Source organism: Saccharomyces mikatae (assembly GCF_947241705.1).
Source record: "Saccharomyces mikatae IFO 1815 strain IFO1815 genome assembly, chromosome: 12".
NCBI classification, from domain to species: Eukaryota; Fungi; Ascomycota; class Saccharomycetes; order Saccharomycetales; family Saccharomycetaceae; genus Saccharomyces; species Saccharomyces mikatae.
Genome location: NC_079267.1, coordinates 736,067 through 749,423, shown reverse-complemented (window position 1 = coordinate 749,423; position 13,357 = coordinate 736,067). Strand labels below are relative to the sequence as shown.

Here is a 13,357-nt window from a genome sequence, read left to right as displayed (position 1 = left end):
CTTTCTTTTTCCCTAGCTTAAATTGTATACATATTTACATTCATCTCAACATAGAAATTCAATAAAATCCACTTGATTTTGAAGATTTTATAATTGCAACAAGGCTACACAAACTAAATGGTATTGCTTCATTTTATAGCACTAAGTTATATATATAGCAAGTAATTTGAATGTTTTTATGTTGTGATTTAAACGCACTTAAACGTAGTTCACACTTTAATTTTCTAGGTCGTATGCGAATCGTTTCAAACGATTATTGCAGGACACGTAATAATTAGATATAACCTTTAGCATAAAAACTAACAAGCTCAAGAACATCGGACCGTATTCTTTAAAAGTGAACCGAAAATATACCATAACAAGCTCATCCAACTATGGTTACCCTTGAGTACAATCCAAACAACAAGCTGATTACCCCAGGCGACGGGGTTATCACACAATCTACCGAAATCAACATTGACCAAATAAATGTCCTTACTACATCCTTGATAGGTGAAACTAATCCAAATTTTACTCCACAACCTAATGAAGCCCTAAGTAAAATGATCAAAGGTTTATTTGAAAGTGGTATGAAAAATTTACAACAAAAGAAACTGAATGAGGCATTAAAGAATGTTTCCTTAGCGATCGAAATGGCACAAAGAAAAAGAGCACCTTGGGAAGCTTTTGCTATTCAACTACCAGAATTACATTTCATGCTCCGTAGCAAAATAGATCTATGTTTAATACTTGGGAAACATTTAGAGGCATTGCAAGACTTGGATTTTTTACTCGGTACAGGGCTTATCCAACCGGACGTATTTGTTAGGAAGGCAGACTGTTTGTTAAAGCTGGGACAATGGGAAGAGGCTAGAGCAACATGCGAAAGAGGATTGGCTTTGGCCCCTGAAGATATGAAACTAAGAGCTCTCTTAATAGAAACTGCAAGGAATTTAGCTGAGTATAACGGTGAATGAGGAGCGTTTTCGAGAATACTGTACCATCTTCTCGACATCTCTCTAAGCTACGTACAATTGTATAGGAAGTAATATTAGATAGATTCAAAACACATAGCAAACTTATCACCATATGAATTGGAGAATGCTCTCCATAATCGTCTTTGTATTACTCAACTTGTGAGAATTGTACCTCCAGCTCCCCCAATTGCAGTTTTTTTTTCTCTTCATGGTTCTGAAAAAAAAAATGACATAGAAAAAAACCTTCACGAATAAAACAGACGATCCATTAGTTCTTGCGGTAACGATAGTCTCAACACACCCAGTTTTAACTATTAATCAACATAAGATGTCATCCCAAGCATTCTCTTCAGTACACCCGAATGCAGCAGCGTCCGATTTGAATATCACTATTGATACTTTCGTTGCTAAATTAAAGAGAAGACAAGTGCAAGGTTCATACGCCATCGCCTTGGAAACTTTACAATTGCTAATGAGATTTATATCTGCAGCTCGTTGGAATCATGTTAATGAACTTATTGAACAAATCAGAGATTTAGGTAACAGGCTGGAAAAAGCCCATCCCACTGCTTTCAGTTGTGGTAACGTCATCAGAAGAATACTGGCTGTCTTGAGAGACGAGGTAGAGGAAGACACCATGAGCACAACTGTCACCTCCACATCAGTGGCTGAACCTTTAATTTCTTCCATGTTTAACTTATTGCAGAAACCTGAGCAACCTCACCAGAATAGAAAAAATAGTTCAAGTAGCTCTAGCATGAAAACCAAAACTGACTATCGTCAAGTAGCCATTCAAGGTATTAAAGATCTCATAGATGAAATCAAAAATATTGACGAAGGTATTCAACAAATTGCTATTGATTTGATTCACGACCATGAAATTTTATTAACTCCTACGCCTGATTCCAAAACAGTATTAAAGTTTCTGATAACTGCTCGCGAACGTAGTAATAGAACATTTACAGTTCTAGTCACGGAGGGGTTCCCTAATAATACAAAGAATGCACATGAATTTGCGAAAAAATTAGCACAACATAACATAGAAACCCTAGTAGTTCCAGACTCCGCAGTTTTTGCTCTCATGTCTCGGGTAGGTAAGGTCATTATTGGAACTAAAGCTGTGTTTGTAAACGGGGGGACTATCTCATCCAATTCAGGTGTCTCATCCGTTTGTGAATGTGCCCGAGAATTCAGAACTCCAGTATTTGCTGTTGCGGGTCTGTACAAGCTGTCTCCCTTATATCCGTTTGATGTAGAGAAGTTTGTTGAATTTGGTGGATCCCAGCGTATATTGCCTAGAATGGATCCAAGAAAAAGATTAGACACTGTCAATCAAATTACCGATTATGTTCCACCTGAAAACATTGATATTTACATTACCAATGTTGGAGGGTTCAACCCAAGTTTCATATATCGTATAGCATGGGATAATTATAAGCAAATTGATGTTCATTTAGATAAGAAGAAGGTATAACGCCTGATTTCCCGTACATTGCCCATCAAAAAGGCCTTATAGATCTATAACATTTGTTTCATTATTAATTATAAGTATATAATTATATTATCCACGTATTTCTGAACCTGAAAAAAACCAACTAATACACAAAACAACATTCTAGCATTTATCATAATTTTCCTTAAGGTTCTGAAAATGAGGTTCAGCTATTTGATAATAGTGCACTCTGCATGTCATTTGATCCATTTCTGCCTGAAAGAGAAAGCAAGGAAAATAATAAAAAAAACAAAGAAAAAAAGGGAAACATATATAATATACAGAAAACGTTTAAAGTTTGAAGCAAAATAAACAATGGCATCAAAGCTCATAGTATTTGGAGGAAATGGATTTCTAGGTAAGAGAATTTGTCAAGAGGCGGTAACAGCAGGCTACCAAGTCGTTTCTGTGTCAAGGTCTGGTAAAGCCCCTCACAGCAACGAACTAAATGACAAACAATGGATACAGGAGGTCCAATGGACTGCTGCCGATATTTTCAAACCAGACTCTTACCATGAGTTATTGAAGGGTGCTCATAATGTAGTTCATTCTTTGGGAATTCTTTTGGAGAACGAAAATTATAAGAAAACTCTATCTAAAACTCCCACAAATGATTCAAAATCATATCTTTTATCTATTGGCGCAGGTCCAAACCCTTTGAAAAAGAGCAATCCTTATTGGACTTATGAAATGATGAATAAACAAAGTGCTGTTATTTTAGCAAATACATTCAAACAAGAAATCTTAAAGGAAGGCAAAATGGAGCAAGCAAAAGTAAATGAAAGATCCTTTACATATATTTCTGCTGATAAAGGTTTCCCGATGATTCCTGGTGGCTACATTAACTCAAAAAGGGAGGCTGAAATTGAAATAGAAAAAATGAAGAAATATTTCAGGCCTATTATTATGAGACCTGGTTTTATGTTTGATGAGCGCAAGAACGCAATCGAACCACGATCATTTATTCACACCGCTCTTGAATTACTTTATTGCGGGAACAAGTTTTTATTGCAAAACAAGCTGCAGTTTATGAATGATCTCATTAGGCCAACAGTATCCACTCAGCAGGTGAGTCATTCTATTTTAACAAAGATGAAGGATCCGAATTTCAGTGGGGTTGTTACTCTCGAGGAAATACTCCACATTTAATTAATATGTCCATTAATTTTTTTATCCTTTTTCTATTTACAGATTAAAAGTACTTAATTATATACAGCTTTTTATAGTTTTAAAATGGCAATAACAATAATAGGCGGCATAAATGCAATACTAACGGCGCAAAAAAGCCTGGTACGCCTCTTGATTAATTTGAATATTACCTATAGTTTTCATATGCTTTTTACCCTCTTTTTGTTTTGATAATAGTTTTTTTCTTCGTGAGACATCAGAAGCATGCAGCTTTTGAAGAACGTCTTTTCTTCTTGCCTTTATCGTCTCTCTAGCCACTATCTTATTGTTAGCTCGGGCCTGGATAACGACCTCATATAATTGCGATTTAACATATTCTTTGAATTTTTTTACCCATTCCCTACCAACTTTCTCTACTTCTGATTTATGAAGCACTCTTGACAGGGCATCAATGGCATTTCCGTTAACCAGAAGTTGGAGCTTCACAACATCTGAGATTCTATACCCAGCATCTTCATAATCCAAAGAAGCAAATCCTCTTGATACCGATTTCAGCTTACCAAAAAAATCATCGACCAGGTGCGATAATGGAAGGTGATATTTTAACATCACTTGTCCGTTAGTGTTTAGATAAGTTATATCAATCTGTTCACCCCGATTATTATCACATAGGCGAATAACGTTACCTAAATACTCTTGGGGTAATGTCATAACTGCCTCTATAAATGGCTCATGAAAAGCAGCAACGTTCATTCTTTTTGTTGCCCCGTCTGGAAAATCATCAGGATTGGTTATGAGCTTTTTTGTACCATCAGTAAACTCAACCAAATAAGGAACGGTAGGTTGAGTAATGATCAACTTAGAACCATACTCTTTTTCCAACCGTTCACGGAAAACAGATGCATGCAAAGATCCTAAAAAGCCTAACCTCCAACCTTGGCCCAAAGCATTGGATGTTTCACGTTCTAAGGTGACAGACCTATCGTTGAGAACAAGTCTACTCATATCATCATCCATTGTTTTGAATTCAATTCCGTCTGCTGGAAAAGCACCTACAAATACCATGGGCTTTTGCTCCTCAAATCCGGGAAGTACTTCAGTATCATTCTCTCTACTCAAATGCATTATAGTATCTCCAATTTTAGCCTCTTTAGAATCCTTCATACCCAGCACTAGATAGCCAACCTGTCCCGTCTTTAGCGTACCTGTAGAGGTCCTATCAGGATACATGATTCCAACATCTTTAACTTCGTATTTTTCTTTTGTCTGAGCACAAATAACTTTGTCATTCTTTTGTACAGAACCGTCCACAATATTCACTAGAAGAACCGCTCCTAGGTAGGCGTCATACCAAGAATCTACTAATAACGCTCTAAACGGTTTATTAGATTTCCCAGTTGGTGGTGGTATACGATCAATTATAGCAGGCAGTAGTAGTTCTCTTACATTTAAGCCAGTTTTGGCACTGACTCCAATTATATCTTCCTCCGGAAGCTCAAAGTTATTCACTATTTGGTCCTTTACCTGTTTTACATCTGTAAGATTGAGATCGATTTTATTTATCACTGGAATCAACTTCAACCCTAAACTGAAAGCTAAGTAAAAATTAGCGACTGTTTGTGCCTGGATGCCTTGTGAGGCATCAACTAAGAGAATTGCACCACCACAGGATGCATATGACCTTGAAACTTCTCCTCTGAAATCAACATGTCCTGGAGTGTCGATTAAATGCAAAAGATAGTTTTCCCCAGTCCTCTTATCTTTGTAAAACATTGAACATGTCTGTGCCTTAATTGTAATACCTCTTTCTCTTTCAACTTCCAATTTATCTAAAACTTGCTTATTTCTTGCATTAGGATCAATTACATGCGTTATCTCCAGCAACCTATCGCTTAAAGTCGACTTTCCATGGTCAACATGAGCGACTATGGAAAAGTTTCTATAATTTTCAATTGGGATTTGCTCGATTAGTGCTTGCAACTTCTGTGCGGGGGTAGGGGTATGATTATATCGTAGGAAACTTAGATGCCACTTATGAGATCGTATCTGTCTCGCCGGCTTGATCCTGAATTTCAACATCCTATGTCCACTTATTCTCCTTCATTAATCTTTCTTTTAATTGATGTGGCTGCAATTAGAAGCGACTTATTTTAGGCCTCGTCTATTATACTATTTTTTATTTACATCGAAATAAAAACGTAAACACATGATGATGATGGAGAAAAAGAAAACAGAGGGGTCCCATAGTAGAGCTAAATGAAGTTAAAATTGATAGTAAATGGTTGCGAAGCGCCAGACGATTACAAATTACTAAGAACTACCATCAATACAGTAGCTTCGCTAAGAAAAACCGCTATTTTAAGATTTAATAGCGAAAGATTAACAATAATATCCACTCCAAAATCGTCATTGAACAGTAGTAGCAACGGCACAATTTTACGAGGGGATACTGGTCAACTCTGGTGTACCATCCCTCAGGATGTATTCAGACTATATACAGTTATATCAGCTCGTGAACTCAATACAGTAACTATGGAGTGTAATTGTGAATCTTTATTGAGTGTGTTCAAAAGATACGATCGTGTAATGAATCAAGGGTCTTCTTCCAATATGACAATAAAACTTCAGTCAATGCCAGAATGGAATACGAATAACGGAACACTTTCAGGAGGCACTGCAGGGGGTGTAGATACGACGTCAAAACCGAACCCTATTTGTGCATTAGGTATTACGTTCGAAGAAATTGTGCATACCAGCGGCCCAAACGATGCTATAGTTATGAATGGAGAAACTGATGAACACAACGGTTTGCCATCGACAGTAGGTGCAGGAAATCTGCTTACAAGTAACAAGGTTATAATGCATTCATTCAAAGTACCAGTCAAGTTATTGTTCCGTGCCCAGGACACTCGAATACAAGAGCCTATGATTAATTATATCCAATTGATGATGTACAAACTGCCGCCAATATCAAGCGAGTTTGGCTCTGCTTTTCACGGGTTCATTAGGCGTGTTGAACGCTACAGTAATGTCAACCACATTCATTTAATGGGAGTTAAAAAAAAGGAGTACGGAAATGAAGGAAATGACGTAGAGCTCAAGATAATTGTGAATGAATTGGATTGGCATTTGGAAATATGTTGGAATGGGCCCTTAGATTCTGTGATACAACAGCCAGATAGTGCTTCCGATAATCCCTCTCAGAATCACAACATTGACCCAAATTACCAACAGGATGAAGGATCGCTTCCCATCATTGACACAGACAAACCGATGTCGTCACTATACACAAATACTAAAGAGAAGGAGGTGCAAGAGAATGCACGGTACGATGAAGATTTGTTAAGAATTGAAGATAGTTCTGTCGCTGATACCCGAAACAATTACACAACTGACACTAGCGATGATACCGGATTCAATGACGTATCCGTTATGGTGGAAAAAGCGGAACAGGAAAGCTCATCCACTCATGAAGTAATAATTCGTTGTAAAGACTGGAAGGTCTGTTCGAAATTATATGCAGCATTTGAAGAAGTTGTGCTGGCGATTTCCCACGACGAATCCTGCGTATTCCACTGTTCGTTAGATCGTGGTAGTTTGGAAGATAGCGAAGACGTGGAGAAACCGAGGGAGAGGGGGCAAATTATTTACTATATAGCAAGATCGAAGGGCTTGTAGGCTCGCTGCCGGTACATATTCTGGCTAAATTGCTAAAGACGAGCTTGATTTTGATATTTATAATCCCTACATTCAGCTGTAGATATTGTGGACTGTACATCCGTACATGTTTAAACCCGTGCTTTTTTACATATTAATAGTTTTTGCTCTTTTCGGCTCGGTACTACTACTGACGAATTACCGGAACTTCCAGGAGAAAGAAATAGAACAGCCTCACGAACGGGATGTTGCATTTTAAAGTGTATATGAACAGTGTACTGCATTTGCCACTTGGATAATCTTTCAAATAACCATATAAAAAATTAAGCAAAAATGGTACGTAATAGCACGATATAAAAACCAAAATATGATACAGTGGACATCTCAACGAGGAACGGATGACATGCTAATGGCTGCTAGATGTATAACTGATTTTCCATCTGTACTAAAAGGAAGAAATAAATGAACCACACTATTTCCTCAGGCCACGTCACGTTCAAAAAAATCATTATATAGAATTTATCAAGCGTGGATACAGCAAGAATAGCAATAATCAAGGGCAAAGGAGCTGAATACGGACTTTTTGAGGATCCCAGTGCGAAATTTTGACTAAAACAGCAACTTCAATATAAAGAGTTGATCAGAGTCAAGGCTTTAAAAGAAAGAAAAATTGATTTCGTACAAACCTCGTTGATGTGTCAAATAGTTTATGATTCATTATACTAACATTGTCATTAATTTTAATTCTAATATTGTTTATTCAGGCTAAAGTTCATGGTTCTCTAGCTCGTGCTGGTAAAGTCAAATCTCAAACCCCAAAGGTTGAAAAAACTGAAAAGCCAAAAAAGCCAAAGGGCCGTGCTTACAAGAGATTGTTGTACACCAGAAGATTCGTAAATGTCACATTGATTAATGGTAAGAGAAGAATGAACCCAGGTCCATCCGTCCAATAAGTAAGTTAAAGGCTGTAGGAAAGGAACTTGAAAGTAACAAAATACAAAGCAACAGTCCCAGGCTATCTTTCGATGAAGGTAATTTTTTGATTCGATTTGTATCTTCGTTATGCGTTTTTATTCTAAGTATAAAGTAGTATTAAAATTATGTAAGTAGTGTTAACTATTAATTATTTCTTAGAACTTTAATTTAATAGAATTGTACCACTCAATTAGCGGTTTGCTCGTGGTTTTTCGTTAAAGTATATTCGTTCATAGAGAAGATCTTACCATACTTCGGGTTTGACAACAGTTTTCTATGCCGTTTTGACTGGGCGCTTTATAATGTGGCAATGAAAAAAAAAAAGAAATATTTCAAAGATCCTGATAATTAAGAGATGGCTCTCTTTCAACGAATCTCCTTTACGCTCGATCACCATCGCTAGGAAACGTCTATAAAAGGGTAGCTATAGGTGTAAGATCAACCACACAATAATGTCCTCAAAAAGCGATAGTATTAAGGATAATGAAAAACTGCTAGAGCTACTAGATTCCATCGAAGAGCAGTTTTTAGTGCCATACAAAAAACCAGAAGACTTCCGTAAAATTTCCTCCACCACTAAACTACAGGATTCCACACCAATCAAGGAACTAGGAAAATTAGCCTCCGTGTTAAAAGCGCATTGCACAAAGATTGGTATCGTCTGCAAACCAGGTACTTTCGATAGCAATCATAAAGTCGTCTTCACTGAAATTCAGAATCTTAGCACGCCATTATTCTTCCTACTAAGTTTATTTCCTTTATTTTACAGAAACAAGGATTACCCAAAGTTCTTTATAGATCAACTTGACGAAAGCACACTGCAATTGCTTGACGGTTTAAGAGAATTAGTTTCGGAACTACAAACAAGATTGAAAAATGAAGAGGATGCATCTCTGGATAAAGAGAGGTTGACTTCCGTTGGTAAAATATTTAATGCGTGCGACTTTCTCTCTAATTGCTCCAAAGTTGGATCTTATGGAATTCTTGCCAATATTCTGAAAGGGAACATAGCCATAATGGATGATACATTGGATGAGATAAAAGAATGGCTTGAGGAGCCTGACTTTTCAGCAAACTCAAACGACGTATTTTTGAATTTTGATGATTCGGAATCTGAAACTGATGCGGCAGAGGAAGATTTTGATCAGCAAAAGGTATATGAAAGTATAAAATCGTTCTTCGATGATTTTGTGAAGAAAATAATGCTGATTAAATTGCTTGTATCAACGTTCAAAAAAACTCTAGTCTCAAAAGATTTCAAACCCAAGAGTATCCAATCAGACACTTTAGACAGTCTACACTTATCCTTCAAGGAAGTACAGTTGCTTTTAGATGAAGTGGTGTCCACGCTGCAGTTTGAGCCAAAAAAATTTAGCGCTGAGGAAGTGAAGGAAGAACAGGCTGCTTTGGCTACAGTAATTAAAAAAGCTCTTGTGCAAATGAAGAAACTTTATGAAAACGATGTCAAAAGAAGAAAATGGATCGAGATATGGGAGACAAAATTCAACCAACTGCCTTAGTATTTGTTTTTCTGGATATTTACAGTGTAGGATGTATAATTGATCATATTTCAAAATTCGTACTAAATCAGACATCAAGGGATGGAAACGAGACATATTGTCGGATAGCAATCAAGGTTTATTGTCACAACAGGAAAGTATTTCCGATGCTGATTTAGGAGTTAGTTAATGGAGAATACGTGGGATATTCTCAACAAAAAATGAACTCATCGACGTCATTATTGTTAACGAGCTCGAAGTAAGCAGTTGTCATAGTAACGTGAAAAAAATGCATGGGTGTAGCTGATACTTGACTTTTTCTTATTTTTTTTCGCTGGTGAAAATTGACAATGCTGGTCCCTTGAAAAGTATAACCAGCCTCACTATAGCAGATCTGTGCAAGAATGTTTAAGTGTCTAACCTGCTCATGTTAGGGATTTGTTTATTTGTTTATCTATTTCAGTTGTTGTGTAAACATAAGCATTTGTGTTAGTACTTGTGACTGAGCCCCTTGATTGTTCGTTGCAGAGTTCAAGAATCAAGTTGAAAAAAAAATGGACGAAAGTTTTTGCCTTCGTAGACATTGATCAAAGATATAAAAAGATAGCAGGAAGTGAGGTCCTAAATAAAGAAAAGATGCCTTAACATACATTCTTTTGTACATTTCATAAAAGAAACAACCTCATACCATCGTACTAAGAATATATCAGTAGATTATTTTTTATGCCATTGAAGATCTTTCACTCATTCAAGACTCAGTAGCCCAAAATAACAACCCTGTCACTCCTTTGAACATTATATCTAAAAATAATAACCGTCACTCGTTTTACAACCTACTTTCTCCAAGTTCATTCTTTTTTCATCACATTGAAATCCTAGTACAAAATTAAAATCATTAGTAATAGAATGTCCCTCCTTTACACCATCCTTCTATTTACACAACTTTTATTATCGCCAACCAATGCTTTTGATAGTTCTGGTAACACAAATATTGCTGTTTACTGGGGTCAAAACTCAGCGGGAACACAAGAATCTTTAGCCACTTACTGTCAATCTTCTGATGCCGATATTTTCCTCCTGTCTTTCTTGAACCAATTTCCGACCCTTGGTTTAAACTTTGCCAATGCATGCTCCGATACTTTTTCCGATGGATTACTTCACTGTACTCAAATTGCCGAGGATATTAAGACTTGCCAATCGCTAGGTAAGAAAGTTCTATTATCTTTAGGTGGTGCATCTGGTAGTTACTTATTTGCAGATGATTCTCAAGCAGAAACTTTTGCCCAAACTTTATGGGATACTTTTGGCGAAGGCACTGGTGCTAGTGAACGGCCATTTGACTCAGCTGTTGTTGATGGTTTTGATTTCGATATCGAAAACAATAACAAAGTGGGTTATAGTACCTTAGCCGCCAAATTGAGAATTTTATTTGCCGAAGGCACCAAGCAGTATTACCTTTCTGCCGCTCCCCAATGTCCATACCCAGATGCTTCTGTTGGTGACTTGTTAGAAAATGCAGACATTGATTTTGCGTTCATCCAATTTTACAATAATTACTGCAGTGTTAGTGGCCAATTCAATTGGGACACCTGGTTAACTTATGCTCAAACTGTATCCCCAAACAGAAATATTAAGCTCTTTTTAGGTTTGCCTGGTTCCGCTTCTGCTGCCGGTTCTGGTTATATTTCTGATGTTTCTTTATTACAATCAACAATTGGTGAGATAAGTTCCTCAAGTTCTTTCGGTGGTATTGCGTTATGGGATGCATCTCAAGCCTTTTCCAACCAGCTAAATGGGGAACCATATGTGCAGGTTTTGAAAGATTTACTAAAAAGTGCTAACTCGGTTTCAACTTCATCGATTACAACTTCAAAATCCACAGTTACATTGACTTCATCTAGTTCTACTTCTCAGAAAATAGCTACTAAAACAAAGACATCTATACAGAGTAAGAGCAAAATCACTTTATCGCCAACGCTCAGCCACACTGACAAAACATCAACTACGAAAACAAAAAACACATCTAGGAGTACCACCAAGACAAAATCTATTCCAGCTGCAACCACAACTAAATCTGCTTCGAATCCCTCTACTACCACAAGTACAAGAAGCACTCTATCTTCCCTCATAACCACTTCTACCGTAATAACCCCTCAAACACCCATCTCTAGCACAGTTCTTCCAACATTGGCTCAAACGATAACTACTAGCACACTATCGCCAACAACCACAAGCTCTCCAGCGGTATCCGTGCAAACGACTACCGTTAACACACTTTCTCCAACAACGACGGGTACAAGTGTAGAAAATACAGCTCATACAACAGCTAAACAATTGAATGCCCAATATGCAGCTGGCCAATTGAACGGTAAGTCCACTTGTGATGAAGGTGAAATTGCATGTTCTGCTGATGGAAAACTGGCTGTTTGTGATCATAGCGCTTGGGTTTATATGGAATGTGCTCCAGGAACTACGTGTTATGCTTATGATTCTGACAATTCGGTCTATACTCAATGTAATTTCTCTTATCTGGAAAGCAATTTTTTTTAAACTTTTAGAGATAAGAATCAAACATTTTTTTTCTGTTATTATTTTTATTTCCCCACCTCATTCTTCACTTCTCTTCTATTTCGTCAAAGTGTCCTGCACAGAGGCAGGTGTAAAACTTTGTGTTCTTCAATTTTTATAATCAACTACATTTTTATCTATCACGAAATACTTAAATTTTTTCTATTCTATGTATGCTATGAGGAAATTGTACTCCATGATGAATTGTTTTATTCAAATGTTACATATATCAAGGGACACTCGTTTCAAATAGAAAAGACACCGGTTAAGAAGGCGAGTTTTGCCCACTTACTGATTATCATGTGTCAGATAATATGCATAAACACGAGATCTGATTTCGATTGTTTCTTCATCTTCATCAAACATCGGTTTCCAATTAACCATTTCGATTAACTGAGGAACCAAATGGAACTCATCGTTAGCTAACTGGAAAAATTCTAAATCCTTTTTCAACAATTTTGGCCTATGTGGTGAAAACACAACTAATGCCTTACCGTTCTCAGCCAATAAATCCTTCGTCGTTTGGAGTAACTTATGATGCTCTGTATGATTAAAGACCAAATCACTTAAGATGATCAAATCGAACTTTCCTATGTTACTCTTTACTTTTTCGATATGAGCTAACAACGGAGAATAATCATTACCCCAAATATAATTCTCTGTACTGACATTACCAAATTCTTCAGGAACGTTGGATTTAATATTATACTCGATGTTTTCCATTAAATCAGGATCTGGATAATCAGTTGAAACAACCATTTGAGCGCCATTCAAAGCACAAATGACAGAGGGCAAAGCTGCTGCTGCACCTAATTCCAAAACAGCTTTTCCCTTTATTAATTCTGGATGAGAATCCAAATGATTTGCTGTATAAATTCCTGCATTCCACAAGAGATGACCCCAAAGTGGGGACGTCCCAACGAGACGAAGTTTTATGTCTTTGACATTCGATTTGGACTCTTTGGTAATATGTGACCTTTCATATTCGGCAAAATGTGGCTTTGGAGGAGGAGGAAGAAAACCTTCGGGTTCCTCAAACAAACCTGCAGCCTCTCCTAATGATTCTAAGTCTGACATGTATT

At 37.0% G+C, this 13,357-nt stretch overlaps 9 protein-coding genes across 9 annotated transcripts; 7 read left to right on the top strand and 2 right to left on the bottom strand.

The window, feature by feature from the left end:
- Positions 1–374: 374 nt before the first annotated feature.
- Positions 375–956, top strand: SEC72 (Sec63 complex subunit SEC72; the record flags this gene model as incomplete). The annotated part of the gene is made up of 1 exon (XM_056224400.1): positions 375–956. One exon carries the CDS (start codon positions 375–377, stop codon positions 954–956), a length of 582 nt encoding a protein of 193 aa, XP_056078322.1.
- Positions 957–1,284: 328 nt separating this feature from the next.
- On the top strand, positions 1,285–2,430 carry GCD7 (translation initiation factor eIF2B subunit beta; the record flags this gene model as incomplete). Its single annotated transcript, XM_056224399.1, has 1 exon — positions 1,285–2,430. The coding sequence occupies one exon, from the start codon at positions 1,285–1,287 to the stop codon at positions 2,428–2,430; it is 1,146 nt and encodes a 381-aa protein (XP_056078321.1).
- Positions 2,431–2,763: 333 nt separating this feature from the next.
- On the top strand, positions 2,764–3,597 carry COQ11 (ubiquinone biosynthesis protein COQ11; the record flags this gene model as incomplete). Its single annotated transcript, XM_056224398.1, has 1 exon — positions 2,764–3,597. One exon carries the CDS (start codon positions 2,764–2,766, stop codon positions 3,595–3,597), a length of 834 nt encoding a protein of 277 aa, XP_056078320.1.
- A 120-nt stretch (positions 3,598–3,717) lies between these two features.
- Positions 3,718–5,655, bottom strand: GUF1 (GTPase GUF1; the record flags this gene model as incomplete). The annotated part of the gene is made up of 1 exon (XM_056224396.1): positions 3,718–5,655. The coding sequence occupies one exon, from the start codon at positions 5,653–5,655 to the stop codon at positions 3,718–3,720; it is 1,938 nt and encodes a 645-aa protein (XP_056078319.1).
- Positions 5,656–5,832: 177 nt separating this feature from the next.
- Positions 5,833–7,254, top strand: MEC3 (Mec3p; the record flags this gene model as incomplete). Its single annotated transcript, XM_056224395.1, has 1 exon — positions 5,833–7,254. The coding sequence occupies one exon, from the start codon at positions 5,833–5,835 to the stop codon at positions 7,252–7,254; it is 1,422 nt and encodes a 473-aa protein (XP_056078318.1).
- A 312-nt stretch (positions 7,255–7,566) lies between these two features.
- On the top strand, positions 7,567–8,186 carry RPS30A (40S ribosomal protein eS30; the record flags this gene model as incomplete). The annotated part of the gene is made up of 2 exons (XM_056224394.1): positions 7,567–7,569; positions 7,998–8,186. 2 exons carry the CDS (start codon positions 7,567–7,569, stop codon positions 8,184–8,186), a joined length of 192 nt encoding a protein of 63 aa, XP_056078317.1.
- Positions 8,187–8,660: 474 nt separating this feature from the next.
- On the top strand, positions 8,661–9,728 carry SMKI12G3450 (uncharacterized protein; the record flags this gene model as incomplete). The annotated part of the gene is made up of 1 exon (XM_056224393.1): positions 8,661–9,728. The coding sequence occupies one exon, from the start codon at positions 8,661–8,663 to the stop codon at positions 9,726–9,728; it is 1,068 nt and encodes a 355-aa protein (XP_056078316.1).
- Positions 9,729–10,613: 885 nt separating this feature from the next.
- On the top strand, positions 10,614–12,257 carry CTS1 (chitinase; the record flags this gene model as incomplete). Its single annotated transcript, XM_056224392.1, has 1 exon — positions 10,614–12,257. The coding sequence occupies one exon, from the start codon at positions 10,614–10,616 to the stop codon at positions 12,255–12,257; it is 1,644 nt and encodes a 547-aa protein (XP_056078315.1).
- A 306-nt stretch (positions 12,258–12,563) lies between these two features.
- NNT1 (S-adenosylmethionine-dependent methyltransferase) lies at positions 12,564–13,352 on the bottom strand (the record flags this gene model as incomplete). The annotated part of the gene is made up of 1 exon (XM_056224391.1): positions 12,564–13,352. One exon carries the CDS (start codon positions 13,350–13,352, stop codon positions 12,564–12,566), a length of 789 nt encoding a protein of 262 aa, XP_056078314.1.
- Positions 13,353–13,357: the final 5 nt, after the last annotated feature.